The 20,178-nt window shown below is 54.3% G+C and overlaps 1 protein-coding gene across 1 annotated transcript; it reads left to right on the top strand.

The window, feature by feature from the left end:
* The first annotated feature begins 326 nt into the window (after positions 1–326).
* Positions 327–19,006, top strand: ACACB (acetyl-CoA carboxylase beta). Its single transcript, XM_072350865.1, has 52 exons — positions 327–402; positions 1,746–1,878; positions 2,055–2,193; positions 2,334–2,443; positions 2,695–2,776; positions 3,254–3,352; positions 3,611–3,720; positions 3,920–4,030; positions 4,197–4,406; positions 4,702–4,872; positions 5,057–5,218; positions 5,386–5,549; positions 6,082–6,232; positions 6,312–6,415; positions 7,003–7,084; positions 7,556–7,701; positions 7,771–7,921; positions 7,994–8,128; positions 8,525–8,671; positions 8,778–8,966; positions 9,194–9,294; positions 9,368–9,456; positions 9,535–9,659; positions 10,058–10,171; positions 10,254–10,367; positions 10,554–10,643; positions 10,737–10,855; positions 11,038–11,175; positions 11,264–11,363; positions 11,464–11,571; positions 11,657–11,713; positions 12,255–12,296; positions 12,385–12,600; positions 12,684–12,839; positions 13,386–13,589; positions 13,684–13,839; positions 14,134–14,256; positions 14,449–14,718; positions 15,014–15,111; positions 15,226–15,346; positions 15,442–15,552; positions 15,950–16,093; positions 16,178–16,298; positions 16,465–16,561; positions 16,732–16,828; positions 17,082–17,217; positions 17,307–17,484; positions 17,718–17,830; positions 17,929–18,083; positions 18,215–18,385; positions 18,639–18,775; positions 18,880–19,006. Exons 1-52 carry the CDS (start codon positions 368–370, stop codon positions 19,004–19,006), a joined length of 6,759 nt encoding a protein of 2,252 aa, XP_072206966.1. The 5' UTR covers positions 327–367.
* The last annotated feature ends 1,172 nt before the right edge of the window (positions 19,007–20,178 follow it).

Genomic DNA, 20,178 nt, shown 5'->3' with positions numbered 1-20,178 from the left:
AACGTTGCTGGCAGCTGCACTCCTGATGATCTTTGCACTGCTCATCTTGACCAAGATGTCCACCTTGACCGCCAGGAATGAGAATGAGACCCCTGAGCAAAGCCCAGCCCCACCACCCACCTCAGAGCTGGCAGCCTCCCCAAACCCCCCGGCCCCCAGCCCCCCATTGCATCCTGCCATGGGGGAGCAGGAACAGATTGTGGTGTACAACCCCATGGCGCTCCGCCGGCCTGCCCTGGCCAAGTTCGTGCTGGGCTCCTTTGAGGACAACTCCTCTGATGATGAGGTGGTAGCTGCAGCTTTCAGGGTGAGCAGCCGCCGCAGCAGCCTGGCCGGTGCAGGGGGGACAGTTACTGAGCCCCCTGCCATGGCTGCTCCACAGGAACCTGCTGTTGGAATAAGGTACAATGCAAGGCTGTTGGAGGGGCATCGGCACATGGGGGTTTCTTTGCCCAAGGAAGTGAGATGGGTGTTGGTCGTGGTTCTGAGCCTGCAGTATGGGCAGCACCAGGTGCTGCTGGTGTTTGCCACGCAGTCTCCATCTCTCCAAGTGACTGTTCTGTGCAGGAACATCACTGGGTACATTTTGTGGGATGGAAATCTGCAAGTTTATCTGAGTTTTTTGTGCCTACAATTGCGCTTATCCACACACCTACATGTGCAACTGCACACACACATGCTCTTGCTTTTGCACAAGCACGCATTGCTGTGCACCCTCAGGGCCAGCTTCCTCCAGGCCTGGCCCAGCTGCAGTGAGCACCTTGCTTCTGCAAAGGGGGAAAAACATCATTCTTTGGTGGTTTTGCTGTAAGTGAATGAAAAGCAGTGAGTTTTGCTCTGTGAGCAGCACCACAGTGAGCTCTGGGGCAGCTCTCTGACTTGCACCTGTGCTTGCTGAGCTACAAACTCAACCTTCTCTTATTTTTCCTCGGTGAGAAGATGTAGAAACGGAGAGAGCTTTCTCCTGTATTGTCAATACTGAGTTTTGCAAAGCACCTCTTAACTTCTTAAGCCCCTGCATGTTTAGGTAAGCCTGCAGCAGCAATGCTCTATGCCATTTGTGTAAGAGGACAGGAGGTGCTGCCTGCTGGCAGGATTCAGCAGCTTCCCATGCAAGCACAGCTGATGACAATTATAAATAACTGGAAACAAAGCCCTGCTGCCCAGATCCTGCCTGCTCTGCTCTCACTGCTGTTAAAAATAAAAGACCTTTGCAGGATGATGAAAACTGACAGCGCCATCACCCAGCACAGCCAAACAATGTCTTGAGCTGGGAGTCTGGGAGCTGTCAGGCACCTCTAGTTTCCATCTGCACTAGAATATAGGAGGAATTCTCTTCTGGTTGTGCCCAAGCTGCAGGGCAGAAGTGTTTGGTGCAGCTTGGGTGCGTTGGCTTTGCAGCAATGCTGGTGAACTTAGTAAAGCTGTGGCTACTCATAAAATATCCTGAGTTGATGGAGAGAGTGGAGCATTTCTTGAGTTCCCAGGGAGGCGTCAGCATATTTCCCCTTGAAATGAGCATGTTGTGTGTTGATAGTGCGAAAATAGGTCATAGGGGGAGAGGAGGGGTGGGTTGTCTTTTTGCCTTTGCTTATTTGTAGCCATGTAATAATATCAAAAGGTCCAAATTGCTGCTTTATGTCTGTAGGGATCCCCTGTGTTTTTCCTGGGGATCTGGGGTTTTAAGTCCCAAAATGCTCTTTTCATCCCAAATTGCTTCCCCCAATTGTTTCATCCCCCTGCAGGCCTAGCATGTCCGGGCTGAACCTGGCAAAGCGCAGCCGTGAGCACCGCAAGATGGACCTGCAGAGGGACTTCACCGTCGCCTCACCTGCTGAGTTTATTGCCCGCTTCGGGGGGAACCGAGTCATTGAGAAGGTGTCTGCCTGCCTTTGCCTGGCTTGCTTCCTTCTTGGGCTGCATCCTTGGGCTGCCTCCATCCGGAGCTGCCATCCCCTCAGTTTCACCCTCCCTTGTTGGCCCTGCACTGCCATTCCCTGCCGTTCAGCTCCTGTGCTCCCACACTTGCTCTAACGATGTCCCTGGCCCTGCAGGTTCTGATTGCCAACAATGGCATTGCTGCTGTTAAATGCATGCGCTCCATTCGCCGCTGGGCCTACGAGATGTTCCGAAACGAGCGTGCCATTCGGTTTGTGGTCATGGTCACCCCTGAAGATCTCAAGGCTAACGCAGGTAACTCCTTAAAACTGATCCCAGGGGCAATGAGCTCAGCGTGGGTTCCCCTTCCACGCAACCAGATCCAGGAGTAAATAACTTCCCACTCCCCAGATGTGGGAGGAGACCCCCCCCCACTGCTGTGTGCTGTCTTGTAGAGTACATCAGAATGGCAGATCACTACGTGCCCGTCCCTGGAGGAGCCAACAACAACAACTACGCCAACGTGGAGCTGATTGTGGACATTTCCAAACGGATCCCAGTCCAGGTAACAGCTTGTCACTGGTCTTTCATCTCTTTGCTGGGCTTACCCTTATGACTTAGGTCATGCCCCCCTCCTGTGATAGTGGGGCTTTCACAGGCTGTAATTAATTGTTAGGAAGCAGAGAATGCAAAAGGGATGCTCCAAGATGGAGTGATATTCCCTCCAGCACAGAGGAATCAGGCATGATGCTAATGCCTAAGGGAGGATGCTGGAGCAGGAGATAACAGCTCGTGCTGCTCCCTCTCTTGTGCCAGGCGGTGTGGGCTGGCTGGGGACATGCCTCAGAAAACCCCAAGCTGCCAGAGCTGCTGCAGAAAAACGGGATAGCTTTCCTAGGTAAGGTCACACCGCTTTCACCTTGTTTGCAGGGCGATGTGGGCTCTGGGATAGTGGCTATGTGCATTCTTGATCCCCAGTGACACCAGTTCCGTGTGTGCATCTGCCCCTTTTCATGTGTCCTGCAGTGTGGCAGTCTCTAGGCCATTTACCTGGAGCTCCCCGGGATCCCACTGTTTTTGTTTTTATTTTTCACTATGCTGGTGCAATATTCAGGAGGAACATTGGATAGAAGCAGATATTTTGTGCTGCCCTGCTCAGGGACATCCCAGGCTGCCCCTTGATCTCCACTCCACACTGGGCAGTGGGTTTATGGAGGCGTTCCCTGCATCCCTGTCTTGGCAGAAGGGCCATCCATCTGCCTGTTGGTGCCAGCAAAGTGGGGAGCAGCTTTCTGTTGCACTGACTGCCTCTGAGCAAAAGGACTCGGCCAGTTTCCAGTCTGACCATGCTCATCCTTTCCTTCCCTGTCCAAAGGTCCCCCCAGTGATGCCATGTGGGCACTGGGGGATAAAGTTGCCTCCACCATCGTGGCTCAGACAGTCCAGATACCAACGCTGCCATGGAGTGGGAGTGGTAAGCACCTTCACTGCAGCCCCATACGCTCTCTCTGTGCTGATCTTTCCCTCCCCAAAGAGAGCACTGACCTGAAGCCCCTGGCCCAAGTGGGCTGCAGGTACTGGGGACCCTTTGGCAGCTGAGCAGCTGTTGGTTTGGGCAGGGATGCACAGACACAGGGGAAGTGACACATGCTACCATGGGGTCCTCAGCATGCTGTCTCTATGGTGGCCTCACTGCCCCTGTGATGAGCACAGCCCCGAGTTGTGCCCACAGGTCTGGTGGCCCAATGGTCTGAAGAGGATCAGAAGGACCAGCAGATGATCAGCATTCCCCTGGAGACGTATGGGCAGGGCTGTGTGAAGGATGTGGAAGAAGGCCTGGAGGTAAAGCTGAGTGCACGAGCAGCCAGTTATCTCTTGCACACCATCATGTCTTTCTGGAGCATGCAAGCTCCAACTCTTCTCGACAACAGCAACGCAAGGGTGTTTTGGCAGCAGTTTGTCCCTCTGTGCTGGTGCAGCTCAGGGTGATCCAGGTGGGTTCCAGAGCACTGTGGCTATACCAATCCTTGTACCCTCTCAGGTGGCCAAGAGGATCGGGTACCCACTGATGATCAAGGCAGCAGAAGGTGGTGGGGGCAAAGGCATCCGGAAAGTGGAGGCAGCAGAGGAGTTTGGGGCCTGTTTCCGACAGGTGAGAGATGCTCAGGGCACTTGTCTTGTCCCAATCCCATCCCCTCAGCCAGGCTGGGACACACACTGGGGTTCTGTTCCCTACTTGTGCACCCTGGGCTTTCTGTGGGACCTGAGATACATTTCAGAGGGCAGTGCCAGAGTGTGACCCCTCCTCCCCTCCACAGGTGCAGGCAGAGGCACCTGGGTCCCCCATCTTCCTGATGAAGCTGGCCCAGCACGCACGGCACCTGGAGGTGCAGGTGCTGGCTGATGAGTACGGCAATGCCATCTCCCTCTTTGGCCGTGACTGCTCCATCCAGCGCCGGCACCAGAAGATCATCGAGGAAGCACCCATTACCATTGCGGCTCCTGCTGTCATCGAGGTGATGGAGAAGGTGGGTGACCCCGGTCTTCAGGTGGTGAGGAATTTAATGAGAAAATGATCCTTGCTGAATTTATTGTGGTTTGAGGAACCCGTGACTCCTAAGGAAGGAAGGGACTCCATGATATGAGCAAGCTTGGATATGTCAGCACGTTGGGGCAGCATTTTTCCTCCCCACGCTTCCTGAAGACACTTGTTGGTCCTCTTTGTGTCCTTGCTCAGTGCAAGGGCATTACTGCCCCATTGCCTGACACAGCCCTGGCTCTGTGGTGGTTGTCTCTCACTGCTGTGGTTTCATGGTCCCGCAGTGCGCGGTACGCCTGGCACAGATGGTGGGCTACGTGAGCACAGGCACTGTTGAGTACCTCTACAGCGAAGATGGGAGCTTCCACTTCCTCGAGCTGAACCCACGCCTGCAGGTTGAGCACCCTTGCACGGAGATGATTGCAGATGTGAACCTCCCTGCTGCCCAGCTCCAGGTACCTGAATGCAGCGTGAAGGGTGCAGGCAGAAGCAATGCAGTGTCTCCCCTTTACTGCTGGCCCTCTGCCTGAAGGAGCTGTGTGCAGCTTAGCTCCTCTTCCCCTCGTTCCCAAAAGCTGTATGTGTGATGCTAAAGCCTCGCTCCAACAGCTCAAATCCTCTTCCTTGTTCCTTGTGCAGATTGCTATGGGCATCCCCTTGCATAGGATAAAAGACATCCGAGTGCTGTACGGGGAGAGCCCATGGGGTGATAGTCCCATCTGCTTCCACAACCCGGCCAACCCCCCCGTGCCCAGGGGCCACGTCATTGCTGCACGCATCACCAGTGAGAACCCTGAGGAGGTGAGCCGTGGGGACAGGGGGACCTCCTCCCCAGTGGGACAGCACTGATGGGAACTCAGCCCCACGGGTCTATGGCTGTCATAAACCACAGAGGGGCTCCTCCTTCCTATTTACATGTGGATGGGTTCCAGGGCTTCTTTCTCAACGCCTTCTGCTCTTTGTTTTAGGGTTTCAAACCCAGCTCAGGGACGGTGCAGGAACTGAATTTCCGCAGCAGCAAGAATGTTTGGGGCTACTTCAGCGTGGCAGCTGCTGGAGGGCTGCATGAATTTGCTGATTCCCAGTTTGGGCATTGCTTCTCGTGGGGAGAGAACAGAGAGGAGGCCATCTCGTGAGTGTGGCAGCTGGGGCTGGAAGGGGAAAGACTCCCAGGTGGTGCACGAGCCAGGAAAGCTGGCTCTTCTCTCAGGTGATGGTGCTGCTGTGCTGATCAGCTTATCGGTGTTGCAGAGTCTGTCTGACGAAAGCCAAAGTTTTCCAACTGCAGTGATGTTATGGCTTCGGTTAATCAACCTGTCTTAAAGACAGGCACTTTCTTGCTGCTATTGAGCAGTAATTAAGCAAAATGTAATGGAACTGCCTTGGGTATTTAAGCACACGGTGCTGTCCCTTTCCTACCCTGCAGGGATGTTTTATCTGGATGCTGTAGCATTCAGGGTGAGGTGTTGCTCATTCCTATCTCTGTGTTGCCTTCCTGCAGCTTTTGTCTGTTGGGTAACAACCCTTTGATATGCTGATGGACCATGATGACCCTTAGACAGGCTGTATGGTCTGGTCTGTGTAGAGGGGGCAGCTCTGAAAGCAGGGGAAGGGTGCAGCAGTGCCCTGCTGGGTCATTGATGGAGATTTTATCTCCCTAAAAGGAATATGGTGGTAGCCCTGAAAGAGCTCTCCATCCGCGGGGATTTCCGGACCACAGTGGAATATCTGATCAAACTTTTGGAGACGGAAAGCTTTCAGAGCAATGAGATCGACACCGGCTGGCTGGACCATCTGATTGCTGAGAAAGTGCAGGTGGGGGAGATTGGCCCCTACCACCTCTGGGTCACCTTCTGTAGGGAGATCCCAACCCCTTTATTGTCACCCCCGTCAGGCAGAGAAGCCGGACACGATGCTGGGTGTTGTCTGTGGTGCTCTGAACGTGGCGGATGCTGCCTTCAGGACGTGCATGACTGACTTCTTACACTCGCTGGAGAGGTGCAGGGTGGGAGCTGCCTGTGTTGGGTGGTGGGACTTGATGGCCATGAGCACAGGGAGGGCATGTCCTGCTACTGGAAGCTGGTGTGGCTCCTGCAAGCACGAAGACCTGAGTTCTGCGCTGCCTTGTCCATCTTCTTTCCTTCTTTCTCTTTGCAATTGTAGAGGTGGTGCCTCAGTGCAGCAGTACCTCACGTTGTGCTATGCCTTCGGGACTCTGCCTTCACGTTGCTTTATCTGTAGAGAAGAGCAGTGTTTCATGTAGTTGTGAAAGGGGCATTTCAGGGAAAGCGGCTCAACTGAATGCAGCTTGCTTCTGGTTTGAGCGTCAAGGTTATTCCTTGACAAGGACGCTTGGGGCTCTCCCCCAGGCCTTTATCTGAGCGTGTTTTGCCAGTCTCTGCCCTGCTCTGTAAGCGGTGCACACGTGGGCTGTGTACAAACAGATGCCTGTCCCCTCTGGTCACCTTCTCCATGCGACCTGACACCAGCAGCACTGCTGACATGTGGCCCACTTGGCTGCCTGCCGCTTCGCACAGGCGAGAAATGAAACCCTGCTGGTGCCTGACCCCACTGATGTGTTCCAGGGGCCAGGTGCTGCCAGCAGCCTCCTTGCTGAACATTATCGACGTGGAGCTCATCTACGAGGGCATGAAATACGTTCTCCAGGTAGGAGCTGTGCTGTGCTCCTCCCAGCAGTGCTGGCTGGCACCACTGGCTTCTCCCCAGTAAGGGGATATGCCTTCTGTTTGATAGAAGGAGTATAAATATGTGACAAATACAAGGTTGTCATTTAAATATATGCAGCATAGGAAATGAGGTTTGGTAGCCTTGTTTTTAAAAGGCAGGCATTTGCATACATCCCATTGTTCTGATTTTAACACGATCAAGAAGCGTGGGAATACGATGAAGAAAAAGGTGGATGTGACCTTGAGGGCCGTGGTCAGTGAGCACGGTGGTGATGGGCTGGGATTGAACTTGGTGATCTTAGAGGCCTTCTCCAACGTTTACCATTCTATAAGGAGATCCTTAACTCCTTCGCTTGGAAGGGACCTTAAAGATCATGTCGTTCCAACCCCCAGTGACTCAATTTCATGGAAAAACATCCAAGAAAATGCTCTCTCTGGCCGCTGCCTGCAGGTTGCCCGGCAGTCCTTGACCACGTACGTCATCATCATGAACCACACTCACATCGAGATTGATGTGCACCGGCTGACTGATGGCGGGCTGCTGCTCTCCTACAATGGCAACAGCTACACCACCTACATGAAGGAGGAGATCGACAGGTACCTCCTCACTGGGCCCCACATCCCAGCAGCTGTGTGGTCATGGTGAGACATTCCTCTCTTCTAAAGGTTCCGGATCACGATTGGCAACAAAACGTGTGATTTTGAAAAGGAGAAGGACCCAACAGTGCTGCGCTCCCCATCTGCAGGGAAGCTGCTGCAGTACACAGTGGATGATGGTGGCCATGTCGCAGAGGGGAGTGTTTTTGTAGAGATCGAGGTGAGTGCGTTCCTACCCTGTGGCTCCAGACCAAAGCAGCCATAGGTGACAGCTTTGCCCATCCCGGTGCAGGTAATGAAGATCATCATGACGCTGACAGTGGAGGAGGCGGGCAGGGTGCACTATGTCAAGCGGCCGGGTGCGCTGTTGGAAGCAGGCTGTGTCATTGCACACCTCGAGCTGGATGACCCCACCAAAGTGAAGCCTGTGAGTCTACAGGACAGCAAGGGGTGTTGGCTGAGGCTTGGAGCTGAGCAGCCACTCTTTGAGGCACAGTTGGGGGTGTGCTGTTGTCCTGGCACAGCACTGCATGCCCATGCCACATCCCCCAGTGGCAGCTCCGGAGCTCAGGTGGCTGCTCCCCATTATGGCACTACATAAGCATCCTGAGCATGCTTCCATAGATTCATACTTATGGTTTTTCTGCCTCTTTCTCATGATGAGATATTGGCAGAAACGTGAAGCTGACCATTAGGTGCTTCTTTCAAACAAGCAGATGCTGGAGAGGTGATGCAGCTTTCTGCTGGGGGCAGCTGCAACTTTTGGGGGCCCCACACAACGTTGGGGAGGACCCACTACTGAAAACCTGTTTGCTCTCTGCAGGCAGAGCCGTTCACAGGGGGGCTCCCAGCACAGCAGACCCTCCCTATTACTGGTGAGAAGCAGCACCAGGTTCTCCGCAACGTGCTGGACAACCTCACCAATGTCATGAATGGGTACTGCCTGCCCGAGCCCTACTTCAGCACCAAGGTGGGTGCCCAGGGAAAGGAGCACCCTCAGCTCCTGGCAAGCCGCATGCCATGCAAGATGTCCAGCACCTGGGGCTGCTGGGCTTCACCACCTCTGCTCCTTGCAGGTGAAGGAATGGGTGGCACAGCTAATGAAGACTCTGCGGGATCCCTCCCTGCCCCTCCTGGAGCTGCAGGAAATCATGACGAGCATTTCGGGAAGAATCCCTCTCTCGGTGGAGAAGTCAATTCGCAAAGTGATGGCTCAGTATGCCAGCAACATCACCTCTGTGCTCTGCCGCTTCCCCAGCCAGCAGGTGAGCAGCTTGCCTTCGCCTCCCCTCTACCTAGAGCTAGCCAGGAGCTTCAGCCTGCATTTGTGCTGCTGGGAGATGTTATAAGAAAGTAAAAGAGTGATGGGTCATATTGCATTCTTTGCAATATTAGGATTAGGAATTAATTAGGAAAAAAAGAAACTTGAAAGCCACTGTGCGCTGCAGTGCTGGCCCTGAGCAGTGCCAGACCCTGTGCCCTCTCCTTGCAGATTGCCAATGTGCTGGACACCCATGCAGCCACGCTGCAGAGGAAGGCTGAGCGGGAGGTCTTCTTCATGAACACGCAGAGTGTGGTGCAGCTGGTGCAGAGGTGAGCCTCGTGCCCTCCTTGTCCCCAGCCCATTGCCACCCCTTTGCAGCACACCGGGGTCTTTGCTGCCCAGGTACCGTAGCGGCATCCGTGGCTACATGAAGGCAGTGGTGCTGGACCTGTTGAGACGCTACCTGCAAGTGGAGATGCAGTTCCAGCAAGGTGAGGGCTTGGGGACCTCGGGGAGGGGTTATGGGGCTCCTAGGGGAGCTGCAAGGCTCGTGGTGCTCTTCCCTATAGCTCACTATGACAAGTGCGTCATCAGCCTGCGGGAGCAGTATAAACCTGACATGACTCCAGTGCTGGAGAGCATCTTCTCCCATGCCCAGGTGGCAAAGAAGAACCTGCTGGTGACCATGTTAATTGTGAGTGCAGAAGTGAAGGTCTGAGGCAGGGAAAAGCCCGTAAGCCTCATCACTGTGAATGGGACGTGATTGCCCCCGTGCTCAGCTGCCTGAAGCCATCACAGCCCCATGCTTTTCCCTCAAAAGCAGACCGAAGCTTGATAAACTGCTATTTCTCTGTGTAAACCCAGATTTGGGGGTTTGTGTTCAAGCATCCATTCCTTTTTGGCTATGTGGTTGCTTGGTAAGGGCTCATCTTGTCCCTTGCTTAGCATTGCTTTGCTGCACTGGGCTCAAAAAGCAGAATTTTGCTGGGTTTCATCCTTGATCCCCACGTGGGGTCTCACCACTGCTGTCCACACGGGGCAGTGCAACCCGCAGTAAGGAGCTGAGTCCAACCTTGAGGTGGTGCATTGCAGGACCAGCTGTGTGGCCGGGAACCCACATTGACAGATGAGCTGACAGCCATCCTGCAGGAGCTGACACAGCTCAGTAAGACAGAACACTCCAAAGTGGCACTGAGAGCTCGGCAGGTCGGCAAGCACCGTGCTGTCCCAACCCTGTTCCCATCCCCTAACCCCATCCCAGTGCTCTTGGTCACCTTTCTTCTTGCAGGTTCTCATTGCATCTCACCTGCCCTCCTATGAGCTGAGGCACAACCAGGTGGAGTCCATATTCCTCTCTGCTATCGACATGTATGGACATGAGTTCTGCCCTGAAAACCTGAAGGTTGGAAACCTCACTCTTCCTCAAAGAGAAACCTTTACTTTTGGTTAGCTTTGAAGTTTGGTCTGCAAGTGGGTTATATTGAAAATAGCAAAAAAAAAAAATGGGGATATGCCTTCTCCTTTCCTGTAGCTGGGTGAGGAGAGGTTCTGTCCCATTCTTGCCCTAAATGTTGCTTTCTCCCCCTAGAAACTGATCCTCTCGGAAACAACCATCTTTGACGTGCTTCCTTTCTTCTTCTACCATGACAACCAGGTTGTGCGCATGGCAGCGCTGGAGGTGAGGGAGTATACAGGGCAGTGAGCCCCCGGGGGTGCAGATGTGTGCAGATTCAGTGGTACCCACATCTATCCCCCATCACCTCCTTCCCAGGTGTACGTGCGACGTGGCTATATTGCCTATGAGCTGAACAGCCTGCAGCACCGGCAGCTCTTGGATGGCACCTGCCTGGTGGAGTTCCAGTTCATGCTGCCCTTCTCCCACCCAAACAGGTAGAGCAGCCCTCACCCTTCTGCCCACTCCCCCTATGAGATCTTTTCTGCAAAGCTTCTGCATGGATTTGCTTCTGCAATGCATGGGGACCCTGGAAGGGAGGTGCTGGGTGAGCCCTCTGTGGGCTCTGGTCTCACACAGGATCTGTGGTGGTTGACAGCCACCTTTCTACCCCACGCAGGATGTCTGTCCCCATCAGCGTCTGTAACCCTGACCTGGCTCGGCACAGCACCGAGCTCTTCATGGACAATAGCTTTTCCCCTCTGAGCCAACGGATGGGAGTCATGGTGGCCTTCAATAAATTTGAGGACTTCACGAGGTGGGGATGCAGGGACACTCCTGGTTATGGTGCTGTCCCCATGGGCTATGGGACAAAGCACTGGTTTCTCACCCCATTGATTGAGCAGGAACTTTGATGAAGTGATCTCCTGCTTTGCCGATCCACCTTTGGAGAGCTCCCTCTTCAGCGAGGCACGAGCCACCATCTATGGGGAGGAGGATGCCAAGGTGGGCACAACACTGCTGTTGTCCCACTCTGGATGGTGCGGGGATGGTGGTAGCACAGTTGTGCTGGGGCAGAAGGTCTGAGCGGGGCTCTCATTGCCAGAACATCCGTGAGGAGCCAATCCACATCCTCAACATTGCACTCCTCCGGGCGGACCATGTTGAGGATGAGAAGCTGGTGCCCATCTTCAGAGCCTTTGCCCAGTCCAAGGTGCGTCTCATGGGACAATGCATGTAAGGGGCTGCCTCCCCTATGGGCTGGCCATGCTCTGACCTTCTCATCTGCTTCTGTGCAGAAAAACATCCTTGTCGACTGTGGCCTCCGAAGAATCACGTTTCTCATTGCCCAGCAGGTTAGTGCAGGCTGAACGCTGACAGGGTGGCTTTAGGTACATTATACTTCTCATAGAATCAGAGAATGATTTAAGTCAGAAGGGACTCTTGAAGGCCATCTGGTCCCACTGCCTGCATTGCACCCACAGCTCCATCAGTGCTCAGAGCCCCATCCCCTGACCTTGGGTGCCTCCAGGGATGGGGCCTCTGTCTCCCTAAAGCCCATAGTGCTGTGTAGAAATACTCTGTACTCAGAGCAGTGGGATGGATGTTCCTCACACTGGGAGGGAGAAGTGGGGATTAATGACTGAGCATTCAGTGAGTGATTTCTCTCTGGTATCATCCTCCATGCTGCTAACATCTCCAGTTATGTGCGGTTCCTGAATGGCCCCTCCATACCCTTGAGGGCATTGATTACTTTTAGCTATTTCCCCCTTTATGGGTGGAGGACCTATAATGTTTTTATTTTGAGTGAATTCACTGCAAAACAGAAAAAGCCTCTGCGTTCCAGCTTTCTTCACATCTTTTTATCTTTCCTTATCTTTCCCTTTCTTTCCCCAGAGAGAATTCCCAAAGTTTTTCACATTCAGAGCCAGGGATGAGGTAAAGCTGTCCCCCCCCCCCCCCCCCTCCCCCAGTCGGGATGCAGCAGGGGCTGTTTATATGGTTCTCTCACCCCACACTGCACCAGTTTGCAGAGGACCGCATCTACCGGCACCTGGAGCCAGCGCTGGCCTTCCAGCTGGAGCTGAGCCGCATGCGCAACTTCGACCTGACAGCCATCCCCTGTGCCAACCACAAGATGCACCTCTACCTGGGGGCAGCCAAGGTGCAGGCGGGCAGCGAGGCCACCGACTACCGCTTCTTCATCCGTGCCATTGTGCGGCACTCAGACCTCATCACCAAGGCAAGGCTGGGAGCTGCGAGGCCGCCCTTTGCTGCTGCCTTCCAGTCCTCGAGGAGAGCTCGTAACCTCCCCGTGCTCTGCAGGAAGCCTCCTTTGAGTACCTGCAGAACGAGGGCGAGCGGTTGCTCCTGGAGGCGATGGATGAGCTGGAGGTGGCCTTCAACAACACCAGCGTTCGCACCGACTGCAACCACATCTTCCTCAACTTTGTCCCCACTGTCGTCATGGACCCTTCCAAGGTGCGTTTCTGGGTGTCCTGCTTTGCTGTGTATCAGAGTGGTGGGATGGAGGCTGCCTCATCCCCTGTGCTACCCTCCATGCTGTCTATTGGACCTGGTCCTGTCCAGCGTACACTCAGTCTTGGACAGGAGATTGATTTGGCAGTCCCAGAAGCTCCTACAGTTTAAATTCTCTATTTGTGGGCTTCTCTGGGCTTTTTGCTGGGGATATGCTGAGCTTTCACACCTAGCAGTGAGTGGGGGCTTGTTGCATGGCCTTCGTAAGCAGTGATTTGCTGGAGGACACAAGGGTGAATGGTGGGCTCTCTCCTCTAGCTGTATGGGACAGGAAAGTGGCTGTAACAGAGTGGCTTTCCCTCTTCCCAGTGGAGGGGCTGAAAGGCAGCACTGGCCTCTGGTGGCAGTGAGGAGGAGAAGGAGGGGGATCCCCCAAAGCAAACCTGACATGGCTGTTCGGTGGAGACGCAATGGGCTGCTCTAATCTTGGCATTGCATGCATGGTGTTCCTGGGGCTGGATAGCAACCCTTGTGCTGTCCCACACCCAGATCGAGGAGTCGGTACGGGCCATGGTGATGCGCTACGGCAGCCGCCTCTGGAAGCTGCGGGTCCTGCAGGCCGAGGTGAAGATCAACATCCGCCTGACACCCACCTCCACGGCCATCCCCATCCGCCTCTCCCTGACCAACGAGTCTGGCTACTACCTGGACATCAGCCTCTACAAGGAAGTGAGGGACCCCAGCACCGGCAATGTGAGAACTGCAGGAAGTGGCAACCCCTCCATGAGCTCTCTGAGCTGCTCCCATGTCCGCAGGGAGGCAACCAACGCTCTGCCCTCCTCTGCAGATCATGTTCCAGTCGTACGGGGACAAGCAAGGGGCACAGCATGGCATGCTCATCAATACCCCCTATGTCACCAAGGACCTGCTCCAGGCCAAGCGCTTCCAGGCACAGTCCTTGGGTACCACCTATGTGTATGACTTCCCGGAGATGATCAGGCAGGTGTGTCTGGCTGAGCTGAAGACTCCAAATTACTGGATTTGCCCTTCTGTCCCTCTTTTTTTTCCCTGAGTTGGCAAAGGGGAAAAAGAGCTCAAACTCCCTGTGTTTTCAATGATACGAAGCATTTCAAAACTGATTCCCAGCTCTTGCAAATTGCTGTAGTTGTACTCATGAAGGCTGTGAACTATAAAGCCCCGTGCAGAGCTCAGACACCAAGTTCTGCTCACACCGAGCCCCAGCAGCAGGCTTTGTACCCCGTTCTTCCAGCCTGTCCCATTAATGTTGTCTCTGCAGGCTCTCTTCAAGCTGTGGGGCTCCTCAGAGCTGCACCCCAAGGATGTCCTGATGTACACAGAGCTGGTGCTGGACTCGCAGGAACAGCTGGTGCAGATGAACAGGCTCCCTGGAGGGAATGAGGTAGCAGGGGAAGGGTTTGGGAGTGGGGTGCAGGGAAGCTGTGCTGCCACAGGTGGGGTTTGCTGGAGGCTTCCCTAGTCCAAGCTTTGTTTCAAGCCCAAGGGATGCTCCTCAAACAGCTTTGTCTGTCGGTTGCGCAGTCTCCAGCTCTGGGAGGAGCCAGCCCTATGATGTTGTGCCATTTTGGGGCAGGTGGGGATGGTTGCCTTCAAAATGAAGCTGAAGACCCCTGAGTACCCAAAGGGTCGGGACATAGTGCTCATCTGCAATGACATCACACACAAGATTGGCTCCTTTGGGCCGGAGGAGGACCTGGTGTTCCTGCGAGCCTCAGAACTGGCACGGGCTGAAGGCATCCCTCGTGTCTACATTGCTGCCAACAGCGGCGCGCGTATCGGGTTTGCCGACGAGATAAAGCACATGTTCCAGGTGGCCTGGGTGGACCCTGAGGACCCCTGCAAGGTGTGTGTGCACCTTTCCTTTGGTCATCAGAGAAAGCAACAGAGGGTTTAATGGGGGAAGGACCGGAGATAAAAAGGCGTGATAAATCTGTGGGAACAGCACTAGGGAATGAGAGTCCCCAGTGCTGTGGGGATGGTTCCCTCCACTTTCCCTGGTGGGGCTGAGATAAAGGCTCACGTGTAGGCATGGCTGCTCTGCCCAGCCCTGCTCCTGACCCTGCTGTGCGGTTGGGTTTGGAGAGCTGGCCACATCCCATGTGAGTACGCAGCTCCATTCTCCTTCTCCATGTTTTCAGGGGTTCAAGTACCTGTACCTGACTCCCCAGGACTACACGAGGATCAGCGCCGTGAACTCTGTGCACTGTGAGCATGTGGAGGAAGGGGGTGAGTCCAGGTGAGCCTTGCCCTGTGTCTCCCCACATCCTTGGCTCACTGTCCTGCTGGCTCCACCATGGAAGTGAGTTTTGCCCTGTCCTACCCATGCTACTGCAGCACTGCCTTCCTGCAGGTACGTCCTCTTGGACATCATTGGGAAGGATAATGGTTTTGGGGTAGAAAACCTACGAGCTGCTGGCACCATTGCTGGAGAGTCCAGTCGTGCTTATGATGAAATAGTGACCATCAGCATGGTACAGCCTGTGCCCTTTCCCAATAGAGCTGGAAAGGATCATTGCTGCAGCCCACAGTCTCCAGTAACCCTTCATGTCCTTGTATTCGTGTCCAGGTGACGTGTCGTGCTATTGGGATCGGTGCCTACCTGGTAAGGCTGGGCCAGCGTGTCATCCAAGTGGAGAACTCCCACATCATCCTGACTGGGGTCACAGCTCTCAATAAGGTACTGTGCTGCAGCCCATATCCTCACCCAGTGCTGTCCCTTTGCTCCTTCCCTATCCTGTGGGAAGAGGTGATACAACCCCATGGGTCCTCATAGGATGTGTTCATTGAGGGAATGCCACCCTGCAGGTGTTTGGTGTTGCTTTAGGGCCAGTGCAAGGTGCAGTGCTGGGCTGCAGGGACAGTTGAGCTCATGCCAGGGGCAGAACCCATCTCTGGGCACAGCTCTGTGGCCTTGAGCTGGTTTGAAACCTTCAGATATCTAAGTAAGGGTTCTTTTGCTTTAACATCACCCTGGTAGGCAGAGGTGGGAATACAGCCAGGACAGAGGCAGATAAAAATGATCTGGAGAGGCAATTCCTGTGCTAGCAGAGACTTATCCGTGTTTCTCTGCCCAGGTGTTGGGGCGTGAAGTTTACACATCCAATAACCAGCTGGGAGGGGTGCAGGTCATGCACAACAATGGTATTTCCCACATCACTGTCCCGGATGACTTTGAAGGAGTCTACACCATCCTGCGGTGGCTCTCATACATGCCCAAGGTAGGAGGCTGCTGCAGGACGGTGGTGTGGGGTGTTATGGGGGTACCTGGCTGGTGACCTGCCCTCTGGGGCTTCCCCTTATAGGATAATCGGAGCCCAGTGCCTGTCATTGCCATAAGTGACCCCATCGAAAGAGAAATTGATTTTGTCCCTTCCAAAGTCCCCTACGATCCCAGGTGGATGCTGGCAGGGAGACCCCATCCAAGTAAGTGAGAGCAGCCCGTGGGCCCTGCAGCAGTGTGCCTAAATGCATCCTGTGGCTGCAGGCTCTCCCGTTCTGGTGCACAATGTGCTTTTTACTGCACGTTGATGTGCAAGGAGCCCTTCAGTGCACGTGGTAGTGCCATTCCTTTTCCCTCTGTGCTCTGCAGCTCTCAAGGGGACGTGGCAGAGTGGTTTCTTTGACCAGGGAAGCTTCCTGGAGATCATGAAGCCGTGGGCTCAGACGGTCGTGGTCGGCAGAGCGAGGTACAGCTGTGAGCAGGGGATGCTTCCCAACCCATGATGCACAGATGCTGAGAGCACAGACAAGTGCAAGTCATCTTTGCCCATGGGCACCGACAGCCAGGGTGGACCTCTCTGGGGTTGTGGCATGGAGGGCAATTGGCTGCTCCTAAGGCTTCTCTGCCTTGCTGCAGGCTGGGAGGTCTCCCTGTGGGTGTCATTGCTGTCGAGACCCGCACCGTGGAGGTGACGATACCTGCAGACCCTGCCAACCCTGACTCGGAGGCGAAGGTGTGTGGGGAGACCTCAGTGCTGCCATGAGGCAAAGCATCCAGCATTGAGGCTGGGGGAACGAGTGGGGATAAAGCTTAGCACAGAAAAGCTTAGCACAGCCTTTAGGCATGTCTTGACTCTCCTTGAAGGCAGTGAAATCGGGGTGCTCTCACTTTGTCTCCTTCCAGCTCTTGTGCACTATGTGCTGCTGAATGCTGTGTCTGGAGGTGCTGACCCCAGACTCAGCACTGCCGCTCACTGTCTTTTCCAGATAATCCAGCAAGCGGGACAGGTCTGGTTTCCAGATTCTGCTTTCAAAACAGCCCAGGCCATTCGGGACTTCAACCGTGAGCATCTCCCACTGATGATCTTCGCCAACTGGAGGGGTTTCTCCAGCGGCATGAAAGGTACCCGGGGTGCCCATGTTGCTGTGCTGTGCCACCAACCCTCCTGTGGCACTCAGGGTGCCTGGCCACTAAGTCCTTTTGTCTCCTAGACATGTATGAGCAAATGCTGAAGTTCGGTGCCTTCATCGTCGATAGCCTGCGGGATTTTAAGCAGCCTGTCCTGGTGTACATCCCGCCGCATGCCGAGCTGCGGGGAGGCTCCTGGGTGGTCATGGACCCCACCATCAACCCCCTGTATGTGGAGCTCTACGCAGACAAGGAGAGCAGGTCAGCCTCTGGTTTTCTCCAATGCAAGTTAACATGCATCGGAGTAAGCTGGAAGGAAGACAACAGCCAAGAGTTCCAATCCAGAAACAAAACCCTGTTGGGTTTTTCTGTCCCAAATTCTTAGGGCATAAAGTTGCCTGCATTGCAATGCTTTCCTAGCAGCAGTGACCTCTTTTCCCAGGATTTATTTTCCCCTGCAGGTCGGTCCCTGCTTTACCAAACTTTCCTCCCAGGGGTGGCATTCTGGAGCCTGGGGGAACGGTGGAGATCAAGTTCAGGAAGAAAGATTTGGTGAAGACCATGAGGAGGATCGATAAGGTTTATGCCAAGCTGGTGGAGCAGCTGGGTAAGGGGAAAGGATCTTCATCGTATGGGCCTTGGGGTGACTGAGATGGGAGTGCCAAGCAGAGCCCGTGTTGGGAAACAGCTGGTAATGTCCTGCAGGGACACCTGAACTGCCTGAGGCACAACGCAAGGAGCTGGAGAAGCAGCTCAAGGCCAGGGAGGAGCTCCTGCTGCCCATATATTACCAGGTGGCTGTGCACTTTGCTGACCTGCACGACACCCCTGGCCGCATGCAGGAGAAAGGTGTCATCACGGTGAGCACAGAGGCTGGGGAAGGGGCTTGGTGGGGGGGGGGGTTTGCAGCAGTAGAGTGTAGGTGAGAGTACCTCCCTTCTGCTTCTCTTCCTATGCAAAGGCTTAACCTGGGCTCTGCCTGTTTCTGCAGGACATCCTGGAGTGGAAGAAGGCTCGTTCATTCCTCTACTGGAGGCTGCGACGGCTGCTGCTGGAAGAGGTGGTGAAACTGGACATCCTGAAAGCCAACAGTGAGCTGAGCCACATCCACATCAAGTCCATGCTGCGGCGCTGGTTTATGGAGACGGAAGGAGCTGAGAAAGTATGCAGGGCCCTGGTTTGACCGAAATCTTTTGCATTTTCAATAGCCTGTGAAGCTTTCGTGGGTTTCGATTTCCAAACCAAGCCCTCTTTATGGCTGCTATATGGGTGGGGGCAAAAGCATGTGTAATATATGCAGGACAATGCCATTATCTATTGTGCCATGGGAGAAAAAACCTGAGGATGTAGCAGAAGGGGGAGGATCAGGCCATGTGAGTAATGGGACCCCTCATCCTTGGTGCTGCTCTCCCCAGGGATACCTATGGGACAACAACCAGGTGGTGGTGGAGTGGCTGGAGAAACACATGCAGGCAGATGACGGCAGCAAGTCTGCCATCCAGGAGAACATCAAGTACCTGAAACGGGACTACGTGCTCAAACGCATCAGGAGGTGAGTGGCTATGGGAGCTGCGTGTGATGGTACGGCCATCCCCTGTGCTGGGGACAGCAGGTGGTGGCCTCCCAGGCTGCCATGCTTTCCCTTCTGCCTCACAGCCTGGTCCAAGCCAACCCCGATGTGGCCATGGACTGCATCATCCAGATGGCTCAGCACATCACCCGTGCACAGAAAGCTCAGGTCGCCCGTCTCCTGTCGGCGGTGGACAGTGAGAGCCCATCCTGAGCCAGCAGGACGAGCACTGGTTCCTCAGCCCTCCAGCTGGAAGCCTTGGGCTCTCACTCTGTGCCTAAATAAAGGATGCCAATGTCTGTACCTTAAGCTATGAAGACGCTCTCTCCATCTGGTGCTGGATTTGGCAGAGATAAACTTGCTCCAAGCCAAAGCTGGAGGCTGGACCTGGTGTGGAAGCTGCTATTTAAAAGAATTAAACAACTTCTGCTGTGTTTTAGTTGCACACCCTGGCCTTAATCTTTTAAACAAGCAGAAGTGTCAAACGCATTGAACAAAACTAGCTGGAGCTGGATGAAGAGAGAGGTCTCCGTATAGGACTATGACCGTGCCCTGGCACAAGGAAATGTAAATACTGCTGAGGAAGGAACAGCCTCAAACCAGCGCTTTAAAACTGACTCAGGAACTGCAAGGAGCCATTTGTCCCCATCCTTCTCTGCTCTGGGGAGCGACCTGTAGTTGTGACCACAAAAAGCTGGTGGCCGGAGAAGACATCACAAGCTGTTCTGGGACTGGCCGCAGTTGGGATATCAGCAGGGATATCGGCTGACTGCATGCTTTGCAACGCCTCCGACTGTGTAACTCCATTGCAGGAGCATCACGTTGGGCTTAGCTTTGGATCTGAGCAGTGATCACAGTGGCAGTGCAAGGGGGGGCAGCAGTGGGACTGACGTGATGGGGTGGTGTTGGCACTTTGTTGGTCATATCTATGCTGAGGGCTGCAGGGTGGGAGGTTCCCTGCCCAGATAGAGGTCCCCTCAACCTCCAAGTGAGGATGAAAAAGACACGAGGAGATGCTTTCTGGTTTGGAAGGAGTGACTGCGTTGTGTCGGGGATATCGGAGTGCTGCTGCAGAAGCGCGTTCGCCCAAACCAACACCAATAAAAAGAATGCTGCCCTGAAGGGAAACCTTCCCGAGCTCTTTTGTTTTGTCATTGTATAAACCCAGGACCTGAGAAGGGGAATAGTGATTGCTGCTTTGTGGTGTGCAGCACAAGGATTGTTATGGTCCATAGCATCCCCCATCATGAACTGAGATTCTCAGCAGTAAGTGACCACGCTGAGCTGCAGCACGGCCTGCTTGCCAGAGAGATTACAACGCAGCACATCTAGAACGAGGCAGGTTTCGTGCTAAGAAATATTGTTTATTTTGCAAAAAAGAAATG

The sequence above is a fragment of the Excalfactoria chinensis genome, chromosome 16 (genome assembly GCF_039878825.1).
Source record: "Excalfactoria chinensis isolate bCotChi1 chromosome 16, bCotChi1.hap2, whole genome shotgun sequence".
Classification (NCBI taxonomy): domain Eukaryota; kingdom Metazoa; phylum Chordata; class Aves; order Galliformes; family Phasianidae; genus Excalfactoria; species Excalfactoria chinensis.
This window is presented reverse-complemented; position numbering and strand designations above follow the sequence as displayed.